The following is an 18,162-nucleotide window of genomic DNA, read 5'->3' on the forward strand; positions in this document are numbered from 1 at the left end:
TTTTAATTCAATTTGATCTGTCATTTTTTATCTTTGTATTTTGAATTAATATCGAATTGAGCTTAAGGCATAAATGTCACAATTACCAGAAAGATCAGTGTGATTCTAATGTTTTTAATTGCATTCAGTTTATTCATAATGCTGTGGTACATAAATGTGAATTGACAGTTGTAGAACAGTAGTTATTCTTTGAAAATCTTTGAAAGCTTCAGCATCGCAATGTAAGTGTCCTTCCTTTTTACCGATCTACACAGTTTTCTGGACATTTTTTCTTGTGGAGTTTCCAGTTACATTAATTCACAATTGCCATCATTCCTTCCATAAAAAGTAAATTGTCTGTTTCCGGTCTCTGAAATTCATCCACGTGTGGAGCAAAAATTTGAGTAACTTGTGGGGGTAAAGTATGAGAGAAATCACTTCAAACTGACCCTTGTCACTATGATGAAAAAGTGCTAGGCCTGCCAAATTTACTGACAGATGATGAGCCAAATCTGAGATTTTAGCTAAAGTAACTGATTTTTAATTCACTACATATTTGTTGGGAAGTTTTGTCAATTAAATCCTTAAAACAGTGGAAATTCTGGTGAATGCTATTTTTAGTAGTTAACTCATTTTTGTAAAATTGCTATGCGCATGTTTTTTAATCTTCTTATACATGAGAATTTTATATAAAGACATTAACTAGTACACCAAAATAATCACTACGAATTTCAAACTTCTCCCTCCAACGATTTATGCTTTTACTCTTATAGCTCTAGTGTTGTTTTTTATTTAATGAATCTCTCCGCTGTTGTAGAATTGAAGCCAACCAGGTACTTGTCTTGTTTTTTGCCACCTCCCAACTGTAACGGGGTATGTAGTCAAAATCATTCCGGGCTTTGTGGCTGGTAAAGGTGAACTTTGTGTTGAGCATTGTGATGAGGTGTCGGTTTGTTTTGGGAACATATTTGATAAATGGCCTCAACAAAAATGCCACCATTTCCAGTATGAAAGCGATGAAGTACATGAGCAGCAGAGGCATGCTAAGCTTTTCTGGTATTGTAAACCCCAATGAGCTCATTAGCTCGTGGTCAAGATCTGAGTAGCTCATGTGTGGGGTGTCATCTGTGATGTAATAGAACTTTCCACCAACAATTTTCTTCTTGTCCTGGTCTTTCATGGCTCTGGCCACTAAAACATGAGCCCAAGCCACATTACCGACGTACACTGGGTTCACGAGAGCCTGCTTCCTGGAACTTCTCCACAGAACATCTCCATTGATGATTCCTTTATCCAAGTGTCTTAATATAAAACGGGAGTTTTCTCCGTAGATAAACATGGGGCGTAAGGCACATGTTACTATCCGCTCACCATTAGGTAAGAGGCATCCATTCATTGTCAGGATTAATTGCTCTGCTGTGTATTTTGTTCTGCTGTACCAAAACTTTAGTTTGCCAAGGTAGACTACGTCTTCATCGCCATTACAGATAGGATCACCTCTTACATTTGGCCCCACCACCTCTACACTACTGGTGTAGACGAAAGATTTCACATTCTGCTGAATAGAGGTTTCTAACAAAAGACGACTTCCTGCCAAATCAAAATGAAACAAAATCATTCAAGGCTGATAAAAAAGAAACAGAAACCATGCTAGTACATCATGAACAAGAAATACGCTGTTTGCCGTGAGCAGAAGTGAAGAGTGAAAGCAACTTTTATCATCATTTTGAACTTATGAACAGTTGATTCAGAAGCATAACATTTTAAGAATTCAAGATGCTGTCAAATCTAGATATAACTTGATCCAAATACAAGTTTTATTCACATTCTTAAGTACTTGTGTAAAATGGCAGTACCATATAAGTTACTATCCTATGTAGAGGAGTTGAATTCGGTCTAAAGTTACTATGTAGAGAGTTGAATTCGGTCTAAAGTAAAGATTCATAGCCCAGATTCTACAATGCATATATATATATATATATATATAGAATCATAGGGGGTCATTTTAACCCCCAAAGACTGGTGGGTTTGGTTTGGCTGGACATGCAGGGATCTTATCCTCTTTCCCTTCTCATTAAAATTTCACCCACTCAAGGTGCTGTGGCTTTGCCCACCACGGCCATCTCAAGTGCCCTCAGTGGAAGCTCAGCAGCTTTCCACCTCTCAAGCTTCCACCACATAGGAGCACTAGGATAGGCAGCATTTAGTGGCAAGGGTAAGCAGAGATAGATACATGTCTATTTAAAGCAACAGCACATCATCATGCATAGTGTGTGAGGGTGAGATTTAAGATAAAAGGGAAAGAGTATGATGGTAAAAATCACTAACTACCACCCCATCTCAAACCTCTTTCTTCTCCAAGGTCCTTGAATGTATTGTTGCCTCCTAGGTCTGTACCCACTTCTCCCACATCTCCCTTTTAAATCCTTCCAGTCAAATTTACGCCACTCCCACTGCACCAAACCAAGGGTCCTAACCAAAGTTACAAATCACATTCTAGGAGCATTTTCCCACCTCATTCTCTTCGACTTCTCTGCAGCCTTCGAGACAATCACACCAGCTTCTTCCAACACTTCTTCGCTGTTGCCTAGCTCAGTGAGACTGGCCTCACTTGATTCCACTCTTACCTATCTGATCGTAGCCATAGCATCTTTAGAAATGGTTTCTCTTCCCAACCCTACACTGTCATCTGAGGAATCCCACAAGGATCTGTTCCTGGCCCCCTCATCTATATTTTGCTCTTGACAACAACATCATAAACCTGGAAACAACTTTCACATGTACACTAACAGCGCTCAGCTCTACCTTTCCATCACCCTCTTGATCCCTGCACTGCCTCTATACTAGAAGACTTCTTTTTTTGACATCAGGTCTTGATTGAGTTGGAATTTCTTCCAGATAAACATTGGGAAGACTGAAGCCATTGATTTTTAGCCCCTGCTACAAACTCCATACTTTGGCACTGACTCCATACCTATCCCTGGCTATGTCTCAGGCTAAATCAAACTGTTTGCAATCTCTGCATTCTATTTGATCCCGAGCTGAGCTTTTGACCCCATACCCTTTCCATCACAAACACTGCCAACTTCCACCTCCGTAACATAGCTTGCCTCTGCTCCTACCTTAGCCCATCTGCCATTGAAACCCTCATTCATGTCCTTGTTACATACAGACTTGACTGTTCAAGTGCTCTCCAGGCTGGCCTCCCATCCTCTGCAAACATTAACCAAAACTCTGTTGCTTATATCTGATCTCACAATGTCCTGCTTGCCCATCATCCCTATCCTCGCTCCTCGTCCCCCAATTCCTTAATCTTAAATTTCTGTACTCGTTTTTAAATCTATCCGTGGCCTTACCCCTCTATACCTCTGTAACCTTCCTCAGCCCTACAGCCACCTCCTACTGCACTATCCATTATTCCAACCTCCTGTGTATCCCTCCTCCCTTAGCCCTACCATTTGCAGCCCGCATTCTGGAATTCTTTCCCTAAACCTTTCCATAACGCCACCTCCCTCTCCTGCTTTAAGACCTTCTTAAAATCCAATTCTTTGACTAAGTTTTTGTCAGCTCTCCTCATATTTCCTTTTTTGGCTCGGGATCCTTTTGTCCTTACTCCTCTGTGAAGTGACTTGGGATGTTTTTATGCTAAAGACGTGATATAGATGCAAATTGCTGTTGTTAATTACATTCTGATGGTCACATACAGCCTGCAACAACAACAATTGTCATTTATATAGCGCCTTTAATGTAGTAAAATGTCCCAAGGCACTTCACAGGAGCGTTATCAAACAAGAAGGTGCACTGAATACTGGCTAACCTAACAGATGATACCTGCAACTTCCTATAAGAAGCCAGTGGCATAGAAGTTCAAGGCTCGTGACTTTAACTTCCATGGGTAGATCTATACCAGTCATAGAGGAGTTTGGAGGTTCAGTTGCAGGAGACAGCAGAGTTACATGACTGTTACATGACTGCATCCCAGTAAAGACACAGCTTCTCAGGTACCTGTGGCATGATCTATACTCAGGTCTGCTGAGCCATGTCCTGATGCAGGCATACCTGCCTCTGCTCCTTACTCTAAAATTCTGTTTTATTCTCCATCATCCTAATGGAAAATGGGAATGCCCAAGAGAATGCCCATGCTACACACAGGATGCAGGTGCCGATCTCAGACAAACTACCTTTAATGGAAAGAAGCAAAACTTAAATTCTAGCCAATGAAAGGCAACAAATTAATGAACCAATCGATAGAAGCTCTGAGGACAAAAGTGCAATTTAAACAGCACAAAAAAGGCCTAAATATGAGGGGGCTGAAATTGCCCCCTTTTATTGAGGTGGTGACTCAGTCGGCACAGAGGGGCCGCCATTTTGTACATTGCCGCCTTTATTTTTGGAGCAGTGTACGGGACTGGCCCTGCCCATTTTCCCACGGCGTTGAGCACAATGCCGACCCCTTACCGACTGGCGGCGATCCGCTTTCCGATCCCCGCGGGAAATTGCCCCATGCGGAATTGCACCATGGGAGTGGCGCAGCCGCCAGTCAGTGCCACTGACAGCTTTCCCTGGCGGGGAGCTGTCTGTGGCCGGGCAGTGCATCTGTCCTTAAAGGGGAAACCGTGTTGCCGGCAACTCCATTTTATTTTTTATTGTCGGCCGACTGCCAGGTCGGGCTGACAATTGTGCCCACGGGTTCGGCCGAGCCGCCAATAGGCAGCCTGACATCCCCTCTTGGATGCCAGGAAAACTTTGCATTGCGTGCAGCGGCTCTCCCCTCTAAGTGAACGAGAGGGACGTTGTGATGCATCAGCACGACGCAGCACCATCCGCATTACGCTGACATCATCCATGGATTGGGGCGGACACAACACTTAAATAACGGTAGATGCGCCCCATTTGGGGCGGAGGACAATTTTGGCCCCGAGGTCTCCTTTATCACTGCAAGAAATTAGGGGTGCGTGCAATAAAGGTACAGCAGTTATCATGGGCGACTTTAATCTACATATAGATTGGGCTAACCAAACTGGTAGCAGTACGGTGGAGGTGGATTTCCTGGAGTATATTAGGGATCGTTTTCTAGAGCAATATGTCAAGGAACCAACTAGAGGGTTGGCCATCCTAGACTGGATGATGTGTAACGAGAAAGGACTAATTAGCAATCTTGTTGTGCGAGGCCCCTTGGGGAAGAGTGACCAAAATATGGTAGAATTCTTTATTAAGATGGAGAGTGACACAGATAATTCAGAGACTAGGGTCCTGAACTTAAGGAAAGGTAACTTCGATGGTATGAGATGTGAATTGGCTAGAATAGACTGGCGAATAATACTTAAAGGGTTGACGGTGGATAGGCAATGGCAAACATTTAAAGAGCACATGGATGAACTTCAACAATTGTACATCCCTGTCTGGAGTAAAAATAAAACGGGGAAGGTGGCTCAACCGTGGCTAATAAGGGAAATTAAGGATAGAGTTAAATCCAAGGAAGAGGTGTTTAAATTGGCCAGAAAAAGCAGCAAACCAGAGGACTGGGAGAAATTTAGAATTCAGCAGAGGAGGACAAACGGGAGGTTTAATTAGGAGGGGGGAAATAGAGTATGAGAGGAAGCTTGCTGAGAACATAAAAACTGACTGCAAAAACTTCGATAGATATGTGAAGAGAAAAAGATTAGTGAAGACAAACGTTGGTCCCTTGCAGTCAGAATCAGGTGAATTTATAATGGAGAACAAAGAAATGGCAGACCAATTGAACAAATACTTTGATTCTGTCTTCACGAAGGAAGACACAAATAACCTTCCGGAAATACTAGGGGACCGAGGGTCTAGCGAGAAGGAGGAACTGAAGGAAATCCTTATTAGTCAGGAAATTGTGTTAGGGAAATTGATGGGATTGAAGGCTGATAAATCCCCAGGACCTGATAGTCTGCATCCCAGAGTGCTTAAGGAAGTGGCCCTAGAAATAGTGGATGCATTGGTGCTCATTTTCCAACAGTCTATTGACTCTGGATCAATTCCTATGGACTGGAGGGTAGCTAATGTAACACCACTTTGTAAGAAAGGAGGGAGAAAGAAAACTGGAAATTATAGACCTGACATCAGTAGTGGGGAAAATGTTGGAATCAATTATTAAAGATGAAATAGAGCACATTTGGAAAGCAGTGACAGGATCCGTCCAAGTCAGCATGGATTTATGAAAGAGAAATCATGCTTGACAAATCTTTTTGAATTTTTTGAGGATGTAACTAGTAGAGTGGACAAGGAAGAAGCAGTGGATATGGTGTATTTGGAATAACAAAAGGCTTTTGACAAGGTCCCACACAAGAGATTGGTGTGCAAAATTAAAGCACATGATATTGAGGGTAATGTATTGAAGTGGATAGAGAACAGGTTGGCAGACAGGAAGCAGAGAGTCGGGATAAACGGGTCCTTTTCAGAATGGCAGGCAGTAACTAGTGGAGTGCAGCAGGGCTCAGTGCTGGGACCCCAGCTATTTACAATATACATCAATGATTTAGATGAAGGAATTGAGAGTAATATCTCCAAGTTTGCAGATGACACTAAGCTGGGTGGCAGTGTGAGCTGTGAGGAGGATGCTAAGAGGCTGCAGGGTGACTTGGACAGGTTAGGTGAGTGGGCAAATGCATGGCAGATGCAGTATAATGTAGATAAATGTGAGGTTATCCACTTTGGTGGCAAAAACATGAAGGCAGAATATTATCTGAATGATAGCAGATTAGGAAAAGGGGAGGTGCAACAAGACCTGGGTGTCATGGTGCATCAGTCATTGAAGGTTGGCATGCAGGTACAGCAGGCGGTGAAGAAAGCAAATGGTATGTTGGCCTTCATAGCTAGGGGATACTCAAAGGCACAGGGAGGTCTTGCTGCAGCTGTACAGGGCCTTGGTGAGGCCTCACCAGGAATATTGTGTTCAGTTTTGGTCTCCTAATCTGAGGAAGGACGTTCTTGCTATTGAGGGAGTGCAGCGAAGGTTCACCAGACTGATTCCCGGGCTGGCAGGACTGACATATGAAGAGAGACTGGATCGACTGGGCTTGTATTCACTGGAGTTTAGAAGAATCAGAGGGGATCTCATAGAAACATATAAAATTCTGATGGGACTGGACAGGTTGTTGGGGGAGTCCAGAACCAGGGGTCATAGTCTAAGAATAAGGGGTAAGCCACTTAGGACCGAGATGAGGAGAAACTTCTTCACTCAGAGTTGTTAACCTGTGGAATTCTCTTCCACAGTGAGTTGTTGATGCCGGTTCGTTAGATATATTCAAGAGGGAGTTGGATATGGCCCTTACGGCTAAAGGAATCAAGGGGTATGGAGAGAAAGCAGGAAAGGGGTACTGAGGTGAATGATCAGCCATGATCTTATTGAATGGCGGTGCAGGCTCGAAGGGCTGAATGGCCTACTGCTGCACCTATTTTCTATGTTTCTAAAAGAGTCAGGCAGGACAGCTTTAAGAGTACTTCTAGGGCTGTGAACCTACAGGAGTGTGCTGTGTTCCAGGTTTTACAGTGGGACAGCAATGACATCATGCTAATGATGCAACCCATCCAAATTTGCACGATAGTAAGCAAAAACTTACTCCCAAATATATAAAATGAGTGCCCGACTGAGTGTGAAACTCCAGGTTCTCCAGTGCAGGCTCAGCAGAAAACCCGGAGCAAGTGCAAAAGATGTAACGCCTCTGCTAGTTTTGTGCTGTTTCTGCACCCAGCATCCGCTTGCGTCACCAAGATACAGTAATTAAATTTTAGCCCATTCTCGCACGCAGTTATATCCTGCACTCTTCTATGCTTTGCTCTCCTCCACCTCAAGTTGTACCTTCAACATTGACATCTTCTAGTTCTTCTTTGCTGAGGTTACCCCAGATGTCAATCGCAGAAGCAGTATGAATAACATCGGTCACTCCTTGGCAGGCTTTCTGCAGGACCTCTTTATCTCTCACGTCTCCTTTGAACATCATCAGCTTAATTCTGCTGCCAGCCAATGCTGAAAAACAAATTTTATTAAAGAAACAAAATCATTAGATTTATTGAATCCACATTCACACATACATTTTCAATGCATTAAGGAGCTGATTTTGTTCAAGCTACCACAAAAGACAAAAAGATGTGAAGATTCATGCTTCCCTGCAGTGAGGGAAGGAAATGCGAAATGAAACCCATCTACTCTGCTCACACATTTTCCAGCATTTACTTACTCTGTTTTCTTTGATTTCCCAACATTTATCTATTTTGCTCTTGCACATTTCCTAACATTTACATACTCTACTCTCACATAGCTCACATTTATCCAGTCAAGTTTTACATATCTCCCAACATTTACCTACTCTGTTCTCACACATCTCCCAGGATGTACCTACTCTGTTCTCATAGCTCCAGCAGGAGCACTGGCAGAGCTCGATCGGAAAGTTGCCCACCAACTCATTCAATAGCGGATGGTGTTGAGGCAATCAGGAAAAAGAAAATAACTGAACTTTCAGCCAAAAACACATTAAAAAACAATAGCCTACTTTGCCAATTTTCGGCAGATTAGAAACAAGGGGGTGGAAATTCGGCCGGGCCTCTGTTGTGGTGTTAATCCAGGCGGGTTGGTATATTTTGCGCTGGGAAATAGTTTGCGTCTCCAGCCGCAAAATTCACCAGCTGGGCCCTGAGTGTGGAGTGGAGCACTAATGGAGGCGTTCCATCCCTCTTTTCGGACACTAGGCCAGCTGAGCAACTGAAAATCCCGAGCTAAACAGCTGGCCTCAGAGCACCCCAAGGGAGGCTTCCATGGAAAAAATAAAATCTGAAAAAAACACCCAAAATATTCCCAATACATTACTGACGCCACATCAACATTAATCAAAAAAGAACAATCATACCTACCTCAAGCCGACATTACTTCACTCACTGCGGCCGGTACAGCTCGGACCACCTTCTTTCACAGGCAGTCCCACGAGGACACGCTTCGGGGCGCTACGGATCGGGCGGGAACCGGTGTCGCAACCAAGGGCGTTGCACACCGGCTCACCTCTCCCGGGTGGTACTACTCCGTGGCCCCGCAAACCCAAATGTCCTGCCGGTGCACTGGAAGCTGTTGGGGGCCACCTCCTTCCAGATTGCCTGCACACCTTTTTTACAACTTCTGGGGCATAACTGCTCGAGTGCCAAAGAGCCTTTGTGGGTAAAATTGGATAACACCAGCCTGCCAACGAATACTGGTCACAGGGAAGGATCCGAGTACCAGAATGGGTAGGCTCTGGCCTCATTTATATTAGACCGGTGAGCTGCATACGTCTGCTGCATGTCCCAAGGCAGCTAGATGGGGGAGTGACTGTAAATTTCGAACCACTGCCACCCAGGAGGAAAAATGCACTTTTTACTACAGACCGCCCTGGAAGCACCTATTGCAAATGAAGCATTTTTCAGATACTCCAGCCACTTTTTCTGACTTTGCCCTATGCTGGCATTTTAATGAGCCATGTACATAGTTGGAAGTCGATTTTCACTGGCTTCGCCTGCCGGTAATGGCCATAAAATGGGGTCGGTAGCCTTACCGTCCCGTTAACACTGATGATGCAGCTGGCTCCATTTTGAAAGGGACCAAACGCTGGATGTCCAAAATGCCTGCCTGTTTCAGGTGTTAGACCCCTTTTATTATAGAAATCGGGGTCCTATGATGTAACTAGGATCCTAATTGCCATTCTTGATCGGAATTGGTCAGAAAGCGCGGCATGCACACACTGACCAGTTTCACGGGTGATGGAAATGAAGAGGACCACCACAGGTATGTGTCAAATTATTTTTGTGAGACTCCGAGTGCTCCTGCAGGGCCCACAAAAATCACTCGGCTGCTGCTGTCCCGGAACTCACACGTTTCGTGATCGCGATTCCCTCACCCCCGCAACTTATCACTGATGGCACATCCTGACCGGATCTTGAGATTTCAATCCGGTGAGCTGCATTGGGATGCCTGATTGGCTCCGCGTAGCTCGCCTATCAAATTCAAATGAGGCTGGTGGCTCTTCACCACCGGAACAGGCTCGGTCGCCCAAAAACCAAATTAACCCCTTGGTGCGCAGGATTTTCTTACTCAAAATGCTTTGCTCTTGCCTCGTTAGGTATTGGATACATTGGGCATGGAGTAGGATTAACAGTTTAAATAACCATCGAGAGGCCCGCAGGAAATCCTGCCCTACAAATGAGCGGCTACCCATCACTGATGCGATAAGGTGAGCAATCTCGGCCTTTTGGCTAAGATCATGCGTAACTGACCTGACAGGGGAGTAGCCACCATGACCTCCGGGTGGTTCTCCCTGGATCAGGAAGGTATATGCTTGCTTTTTTGGAAACAGGAGGTGGGTGGGGTGGCTTGACCCATCCACCTCCACGGAGGTGTGTGGGGGACCTGACCCATCCACCTCCATGGCACGAACCTGGTATTGCAGTACTTCCAGGAACGGTGCAGTGGCTCTAGGCCTTTTGGCTAAGAGCATTGGCGCAGAGTGATCCTTGGCGTGTGCAAGGTGACCTCTGGCGTTTGTGATTTGACAAAGAATTGGAACGATTGGCTACGAATTTAAAAAAAAAAGATAAGGTGAGCAATCCGGCAATCAAATATTAATGAAGCTGTGCAGTTAAAATCATCCAGGCCTCTCACTGATGATATCGTGCAAGCGTGCCTTCCGCTCGAAAACCACTGCTGGTTGCAATTCCCCCTCTAATGTCTGCCTGAGTATTGCACATTGGCACCCACTTAAAATTAAGTATAACTTACTAAAATAATAATCGTTAACCATTATTTTAGTGCTTCCAGTTTTCAATCCTCCTCTCCTGGCATTGCAAACCATTATTAGGTCTGATTTTACATTGCTGGCCACTGTCCGGTAAGGCAGCTCATAACCATTCTTCATGTGTAACCCTAGAGGGTGGGTTTCCAACAACAACAACAACAACAACTTTTATTTATATAGTGCCTTTAACGTGGTAAAACGTCCCAAGGTGCTTCACAGCAGTGTTACAAGAAAAAACAGATAAATTTAACACCGCGTCACAAAAGAAGAAATTAAGGCAGATGACCAAAAGCTTGTTTAAAGAGATAGGTTTTAAGGAGCGTCTGAAAGGAGGAAAGCGAGGTAGAGGCGGAGAGGTTTAGGGAGGGAGTTCCAGAGCTTAGGGCCCAAACAGCTGAAGGCACGGCCAATGATGGTTGAGCAGTTATAATGAGGGATGTTCAAAAGGGCAGAATTTGAAGAGTGCAGACATTTTGTGGGGTTGAGAGGCTGAAAAAGATTACAGAGATAGGGAGGGGCAAGACCATGGAGTGGTTTGTAAACAAGGATGACAATTTTGAAATCGAGGCATTGTTTAACCGGGCATTTATTTGACTGTGGAAAGCATCATAGCCCAATCCTGTCACTAACTGATCTCTTCATTTGGGGTGGGGACGGCGGAGTGGGGGGGGTGTGGGGGCGTTGTTGTCGTCGAGTGACTACCCTAGCTGATTTCTCCCTTCCCTAGCTCATGGCCACTAAGGCCAATATTAATGGCTCTATCCATTAATGCCCAGTTGAGAACAGCTAAATCTGCACAGACTGGGGTTTGTAGATATGACCTTGGAGTTTTCAAAAGTCAGCACCACATTGCACAGTGCATTTATGCACCAAGCCATCTGGGAGAGCTTCCTGGATTTAACTTTAACTAAACACGTCAAGATCAGTTTCAAAACAATGTATGAAAAATTATGACTGGCTTTATCCAGTACTCTCCTCTGTGATCATTAATATGTGTTCTTAAAAACAATATACTGGCTGCACTTTGTGAAGGGCGGGGGGCGGAATTAGGTAATCATTCAACTTTTTTTTCACTAAACAGCCCGATATAATGCAATCCACAAACATAATTAGAAAGAGAATAGAATGGAATATAGCATGCTGGATTTGCTACAACATCAGGCTTGGAAAGTTCCAGCAAATTGAGGAAAACATTTTTTTTTGTAATTGTTTTCACTTTGATACTTATTTGCATGTATCATTAATTGAGTGATGTATATTCTTTGTTCAGGGAACAGCAGCGAGTTAAGAAGCTTCTGTTTTACTAGTTGTGTTTGGGTCTAGGACAAGTTAATTTGCTACTTTTCAGTAACACTAACACAAGAATAAATGCCACAGATAAGCCTCAACTGAAATACATTAACCAAACTCCATGCCCCATAGGAACATAAACACTTTTTACAGATTTCTTGCTTTTATAATGGTGCATCATGTTTTTGGGATAAACCCAATTTGCCCAGCATTCCCCATAAAACCACCTTCTCCTTCTTAGGTGGTCCCTTGCTTCGACACCAAAAAGGAATGAGTTCACAGGTGTTTCAATGAAGGACTTAATCCAGGTCCCGAACTACATCCTGAAGGGTGGAAGATGTCTGTGCGTGGATTTTTTTAATGTGTGGTGGCCGTTGCACACCAGCCACCACACGGGCTTGACAGAGCTAGGCCTTGGTCCTGTGACAAGGATTAACCAAGACGACTGGAGACCAACTCTGCTGCACGGACCTAGTGCGCACACATATCGCAGTGTGGGCTGGCCAAATGACTATAAATATTTTTCTTTATTCAGTTACTCACCATTCCTTTTCTGAAGGCACAAACTTTAGCTGGGCTACAGTTCCATGTTATCTCATCCAAGTGACAAACCTACATGTGTAGGCTCAGCCAGTGAGTTTCGGCCAGTTATTCAAAGTCTAACTTCTGTGTTTATATCAATGTATTTTCCAGTAGGACTTGGTAGACTGTGATCAGGAAGAGGAACCTTGTTTGATTCTCCCCCCTGCCCCCCGGAGCCCAGGGATGCCAAGACCAGTTGTATTGGCCATACAACCTGCTGTTTGGGCTGAGATGAGCTCATTAAACACAGACCAGGCAATGAACCTGGGACATTTTTCAGTTTCAGATCAATAGCATGCTGGGCAGTGCATTTACTAATAACCATCAGGGGAGCAACAGCTTTAGGGTTCGCAATAGCCACTTTCTGTACATCCTACTTAGTCCAAGCAATGCAATGCAGATCTGACACCAGCACTTTTACACTAGCATTATTGCCCTCAATCTTTTTTAATAAGTTTATTTTTTAATTACAATAAAAATAAATTTCCAAACTTTTTAAGCTCTGTTCAAAGTTCTTTTATGAGATAGATTTAAGAATCTCTCAAGTCCTTCCAGTGCTAAGGACTGGTCCGCTGACACCTCCCAGTTCTAAAGCATAAGGGAAACGCTCAAGAAAACATAACTTGAACGAGAACTGAAAACCTTCAGACCTTAAAGAATACAGCAAATTTTGAGCAAAAAATTCTAACCTTGCATTATTTTTAGACTTTCTCATGTCAAAGAAAAGTTTTTTTTTTTGCAGTCCTTAAATTGAATAACCTAACATTAACTTTATACAATTTTTCAGAATTTTACAGTGGTTTACATATTGATGCAGTTACACACTTTTTCATGAGAAAACATTACAATTAGTCACTTGTAGAAATCATAATTATAGGAATAGCAGTGTCACATACACACCTTGCAAAGTTTCCACAAAGTCCTGTTGTATCTTCCTGTCCAAGATCCTGACTTCTGAGAGATCCCGATTTTCTTCAATCAGAAGTTTTGTGACTTCTTGTCCAAGAAATCCACTTCCTCCTGTAATTAGGTAGACATCTCCAGCAACAGGCATCATGTTGATATAGAATGTACTGACAGTGTTGTGAGCTGACTGTTGAATTGAAACCGTTCTGCCTCTACTGTGTGGTGGCTGCTAACTATTTATGTATCTGAATTAACCTTGAATACGCCCCATGGCTGCTAAATTAATAGAAATGATTCCAATTGTGGACAGCTATTCAAGGATTGCTACATCTGTTAGCCTCCAGATGAATAGACAGGGTATCAGCAAGGTCGAATGACTTAAGTCTTTTGTAAATATCTATTAGATTCATGGCCACATTAGGGCCGTGTATAAAAAAACTTGCTACCACACCAAAAAGGGATGAGTTCACAGGTGTTTCAATGTTCCAGATCCCGAACTAATATTCCAGATCCCGAACTACATCTTGATGGGTGGAGGATGCCTGTGTGTGGATTTTTTTAACGTGTGGTGGCCGTTGCACACCAGCCACCACACAGGCTTGACAGAGCTAGGTCTTGGTCCAGTGGCAAGGATTACCCAAGACGCCTGGAGACCTGCTCTGCTGCATGGTCCTAGCACGCACACACATCGCAGTGTGGGCTGGCCTGTGCTGCCCCTGCGTCCTCATCTCTTCTGAGCCCCAAATTCACGCCTCTCCTGGGCCCCAGTCACTTCAATCTACAAACCCTTGCCGCTCCTTCGCCCCTCCTGCTGTGCCTGCCAGCACTGCAATCAGCGACCTGGCTTCGCAGCCGTCACCCTCCTGCAACAGCACGCGCTGCTCCCTGCAGTAGTATGCCGCCGCATGCTGCTCCCTGTAATGGCCCCGGCCTGCTGATGGTCCCGGCGTGCAACGTGCGGCAGCCCGGCCCAGAAACCAAAGTAGATCATTTTATTTAAAAACAGTAGAAGCTTATTATGCGCCTGGCTTTGGGCACGAAGACAGCGATGTGACTGCAACGTGCACCCCGAATTTTGGGTTTCAGTCCTCATTATCGATAATTAGGCGAGCTGCCGTTGCCAGTCGCGCCTCCACAGGCAGCTCGGCCAATTTGAAGAAGTGAATTTGGACCACTTGCCTCATCAGCAGCAGCCCAAAGGTAAATCCTGCTGGTGGGGCGGTGGGAGGTTTGGAGTGGCAACAGAGGGTGCGGTTGGGTGTGGGAGCACTCCTGCTCCTCAGCAACAATTTGTTTTAAACTTACCTTTTAGTGGCAGTCCCCCCAGTGACCATTTAAGAATCTTGAGCGGTTGAATTTTGTAGCCAACAAATTACTTTATTTGTGTTTTGTTAATATCAATCTGACTGCTCACAGCTGAAACAAATCTGAACAACGGACAACCGGCAATTGAAGCTCGGGCCGGGGAATCTCAGCTGCTCCATTGACGCCCAAGGTTCTCCCAATGCAATTTTCCGCTACAAGATATTGAGCGGACAACACAGCAGTTCATAAAGGGAGGATTGGGGAAGTAACTCACAAACAGCACAGGAATTTTTATTTAGGTGGGTTCAGGAGGCGCACTCTTGGTCCTCCTGAGCCACCAAAAAAACTCCCACCGACAGCCCGTTTCAGGTCACCGGCCAGGATTGCCTCCCACCACTCTCCCTCCTCCTTACTCATCCCCTCCCTCCCTACCTCCCTCCCTAACCCTTACTCATCCCCTCCCCCCCTTACTCACCCCCTCCTTCCCCTCGCTTACTCACCCCCTCCCTCCCCTCCCACACTCACCCCCCCCTCCCTCCCCCCTCCCACACTCACTCCCCCCTCCCACACTCTCACCCTCACTCCCCCCCACACTCACACCCTCCCCTCCCCACACTCCCCCTCCCACACTCACACCCCCACACTCACACCCCCTCCCCCACACTCCCTCCCTCCCCCTCCTACACTCACTCCCTGCCCCCTACACCCCCCCCACACTCACTCCCTCACCCCCCCACACTCACCCCCTCACCCCCCCCACACTCACCCCCTCACCCCCCTCCCACACTGAACCCCTCACCCCCCTCCCACACTGAACCCCTCACCCCCCTCCCACACTCACCCCCTTCCCCCTCCCACACTCACCCCCTTCCCCCTCCCACACTCACCCCCTTCCCCCTCCCACACTCACCCCCTTCCCCCTCCCACACTCACCCCCTTCCCCCTCCCACACTCACCCCCTTCCCCCTCCCACACTCACCCCCTTCCCCCTCCCACACTCACCCCCTTCCCCCCTCCCACACTCACCCCCTTCCCCCCTCCCACACTCACCCCCTTCCCCCCCCCACACTCACCCCCTTCCCCCCTCCCACACTCACCCCCTTCCCCCCTCCCACACTCACCCCCTTCCCCCCTCCCACACTCACCCCCTTCCCCCCTCCCACACCCACCCCTCACACACTCACCCGCTCCCCCTCGCACACTCACCCCCTCCCCCCGCTCACCCCCTCCCCCCGCTCACCCCCTCCCCCCGCTCACCCACTCACCCCCTCCCCCCGCTCACCCACTCACCCCCTCGCCCCGCTCACCCCCTCCCCCCGCTCACCCACTCACCCCCTCCCCCCGCTCACCCCCTCCCCCCACTCACCCCCGCTCACCCGCTCACCCCCTCCCCCCGCTCACCCTCCCCCCGCTCACCCCCTCCCCCCGCTCACCCGCTCACCCCCTCCCACCCCGCTCACCCCCTCCCCCCGCTCACCCACTCACTCCCCCTCGCTCACCCACTCACTCCCCCTCCCCCACTCACTCCCCCTCCCTCCCCCACTCACTCCCCTTCCCCCACTCACTCCCCCTCCCCCACTCACTCCCCCTCCCTCCCCCACTCACTCCCCCTCCCTCACTCACTCCCCCTCCCTCCCCCACTCACCTCCCCTCCCCCACTCACTCTCCCTCCCTCCCCCTCCCCCACTCACTCCCCCTCCCTCCCCCACTCACTCCCCCTCCCTCCCCCACTCACTCCCCCTCCCTCCCCCTTCCCCACTCACTCCCCCTCCCCCACTCACTCCCCCTCCCTCCCCCTCCCCCACTCACTCCCCCTCCATCCCTCCCTCCCACACTCACCCCCCTCCATCCCTCCCTCCCACACTCACCCCCCTCCCTCCCTCCCTCCCACACTCACCCCCCTCCCTCCCTCCCTCCCACACTCACCCCCCCTCCCTCCCTCCCTCCCACACTCACCCCTCCCTCCCTCCATCCCACACTCACCCCTCCCTCCCTCCATCCCACACTCACCCCTCCCTCCCTCCATCCCACACTCACCCTTCATCCCACACTCACCCCCCCTCCCTCCATCCCACACTCACCCCTCCCTCCCTCCATCCCACATTCACCCCCCCCTTCCCACACTCACCCCCCCTCCCTCCCACACTCGCCCCCCCTCCCTCCCTTCCTCCCACACTCGCCCCCCCTCCCTCCCTCCCTTCCTCCCACACTCGCCTCCCCTTCCTCCCACATTCACCCCCCCTCCCTCCCACACTCACCCCCCCTCCCTCCCTCCCTCCCACACTCACCCCCCCTCCCTCCCTCCCTCCCACACTCACCCCCCCTCCCTCCCTCCCTCCCTCCCTCCCACACTCATCCCCCCTCCCCCCCCCAGCCATTTTCCCACCCACCCACAACCGGTGAGCTGCACCTTAGCGCCCTTTTGTTGGCCGCCGCTCGCCAGTGACATGTTATTGAGGCCCAAGGCACAAAATGGCTTAGGCCTCACGCTGGCACCAATGGACAGGCAGCTTTGCCACTCCACCGACTTCTCACCCTTTTTGGGTAGAAGTCAAAGATTACTTCCAGAGATTCCAATTTCTAACACTGATGGGAATGATGGCGAGAGACAGAAAGGAAGACACAAATAGAGGAAAAGACATATTTATGCTCACTCTAATTTGATTTATTCTTTGAATTTTTAAAGCCTCTGAGGAAAACCAATGGAAAGGTAGGGTTGGGGGGGAATGAGGATAGGAGAGGAGAGAAGAGAAACTTTTGAGGATGAAAGAACATCTGACCTCTCACCATCTGCTCTTGGTAGATTGAAGGTTAAGGGTGAGGTGAATGACAGTGGAACAAGGTGGTGGGATTGAGCTGATAATCAAAGGGACAGAGATAAGGTAATGGGAGTGACAGAATTGTAAGAAGGAACATTGGTAGTGGGAATGTAAAGGGGCAGGGAAAACAATGGGAATAGAATGCTGAGAGGAAACATGTGAGATTCATGTGGAAACATGTGGAAGGGCTGGGAAGAGAGCCAATGAGTGTCAAATGTTCCCTGCAACCTCCACCCTAAATGCAGGATGCAGCGGTTTGTGGCTGCTTTTACTGCCACACCACACTGCCCTACGTGGATTGAAAAGCACAAACTCTTAACTGAAAGGAAAGAAAAAAAAGATAGAGTAAAGCAACAAAAAAAGCTAATGGGAGAGAAGTAGTAGAAAAGAGAGACAGAACCAACGAAGGAGAGACAGAAACAGCAACATGAAGACAACAGGGACAGGTAAGAGAGAGACCATAGTCTCCGTCTTGCCTTGTGCTCTGCAGAACCTGT

General features: G+C 47.3%; 1 protein-coding gene and 1 pseudogene across 1 annotated transcript; one reads left to right on the forward strand and one right to left on the reverse strand.

The window, feature by feature from the left end:
• Window positions 1-94: 94 nt before the first annotated feature.
• On the reverse strand, window positions 95-13,782 carry hsd3b1 (hydroxy-delta-5-steroid dehydrogenase, 3 beta- and steroid delta-isomerase 1). The gene is made up of 3 exons (XM_070893527.1): window positions 13,536-13,782; window positions 7,808-7,975; window positions 95-1,569 (listed from the first exon to the last, which is right to left on the reverse strand). Exons 1-3 carry the CDS (start codon window positions 13,690-13,692, stop codon window positions 755-757), a joined length of 1,140 nt encoding a protein of 379 aa, XP_070749628.1. The 5' UTR covers window positions 13,693-13,782; the 3' UTR covers window positions 95-754.
• On the forward strand, window positions 10,204-10,443 carry LOC139276594 (U2 spliceosomal RNA; annotated as a pseudogene).
• Window positions 13,783-18,162: the final 4,380 nt, after the last annotated feature.

Source organism: Pristiophorus japonicus, chromosome 11, assembly GCF_044704955.1.
Source record: "Pristiophorus japonicus isolate sPriJap1 chromosome 11, sPriJap1.hap1, whole genome shotgun sequence".
Classification (NCBI taxonomy): Eukaryota; Metazoa; Chordata; class Chondrichthyes; family Pristiophoridae; genus Pristiophorus; species Pristiophorus japonicus.

Excerpts from the sequence above, each read along its gene's own strand:
- hsd3b1 (XM_070893527.1), bottom strand. The coding sequence starts at position 13,692 with ATGATGCCTGTTGCTGGAGATGTCTACCTAATTACAGGAGGAAGTGGA. Across the intron at positions 7,976-13,535 it reads CTTTGTGGAAACTTTGCAAG|CATTGGCTGGCAGCAGAATT; the intron begins GTGTGTATGTGA and ends TTTGTTTTTCAG. Across the intron at positions 1,570-7,807 it reads AGAAGATGTCAATGTTGAAG|GAAGTCGTCTTTTGTTAGAA; the intron begins GTACAACTTGAG and ends TTGATTTGGCAG.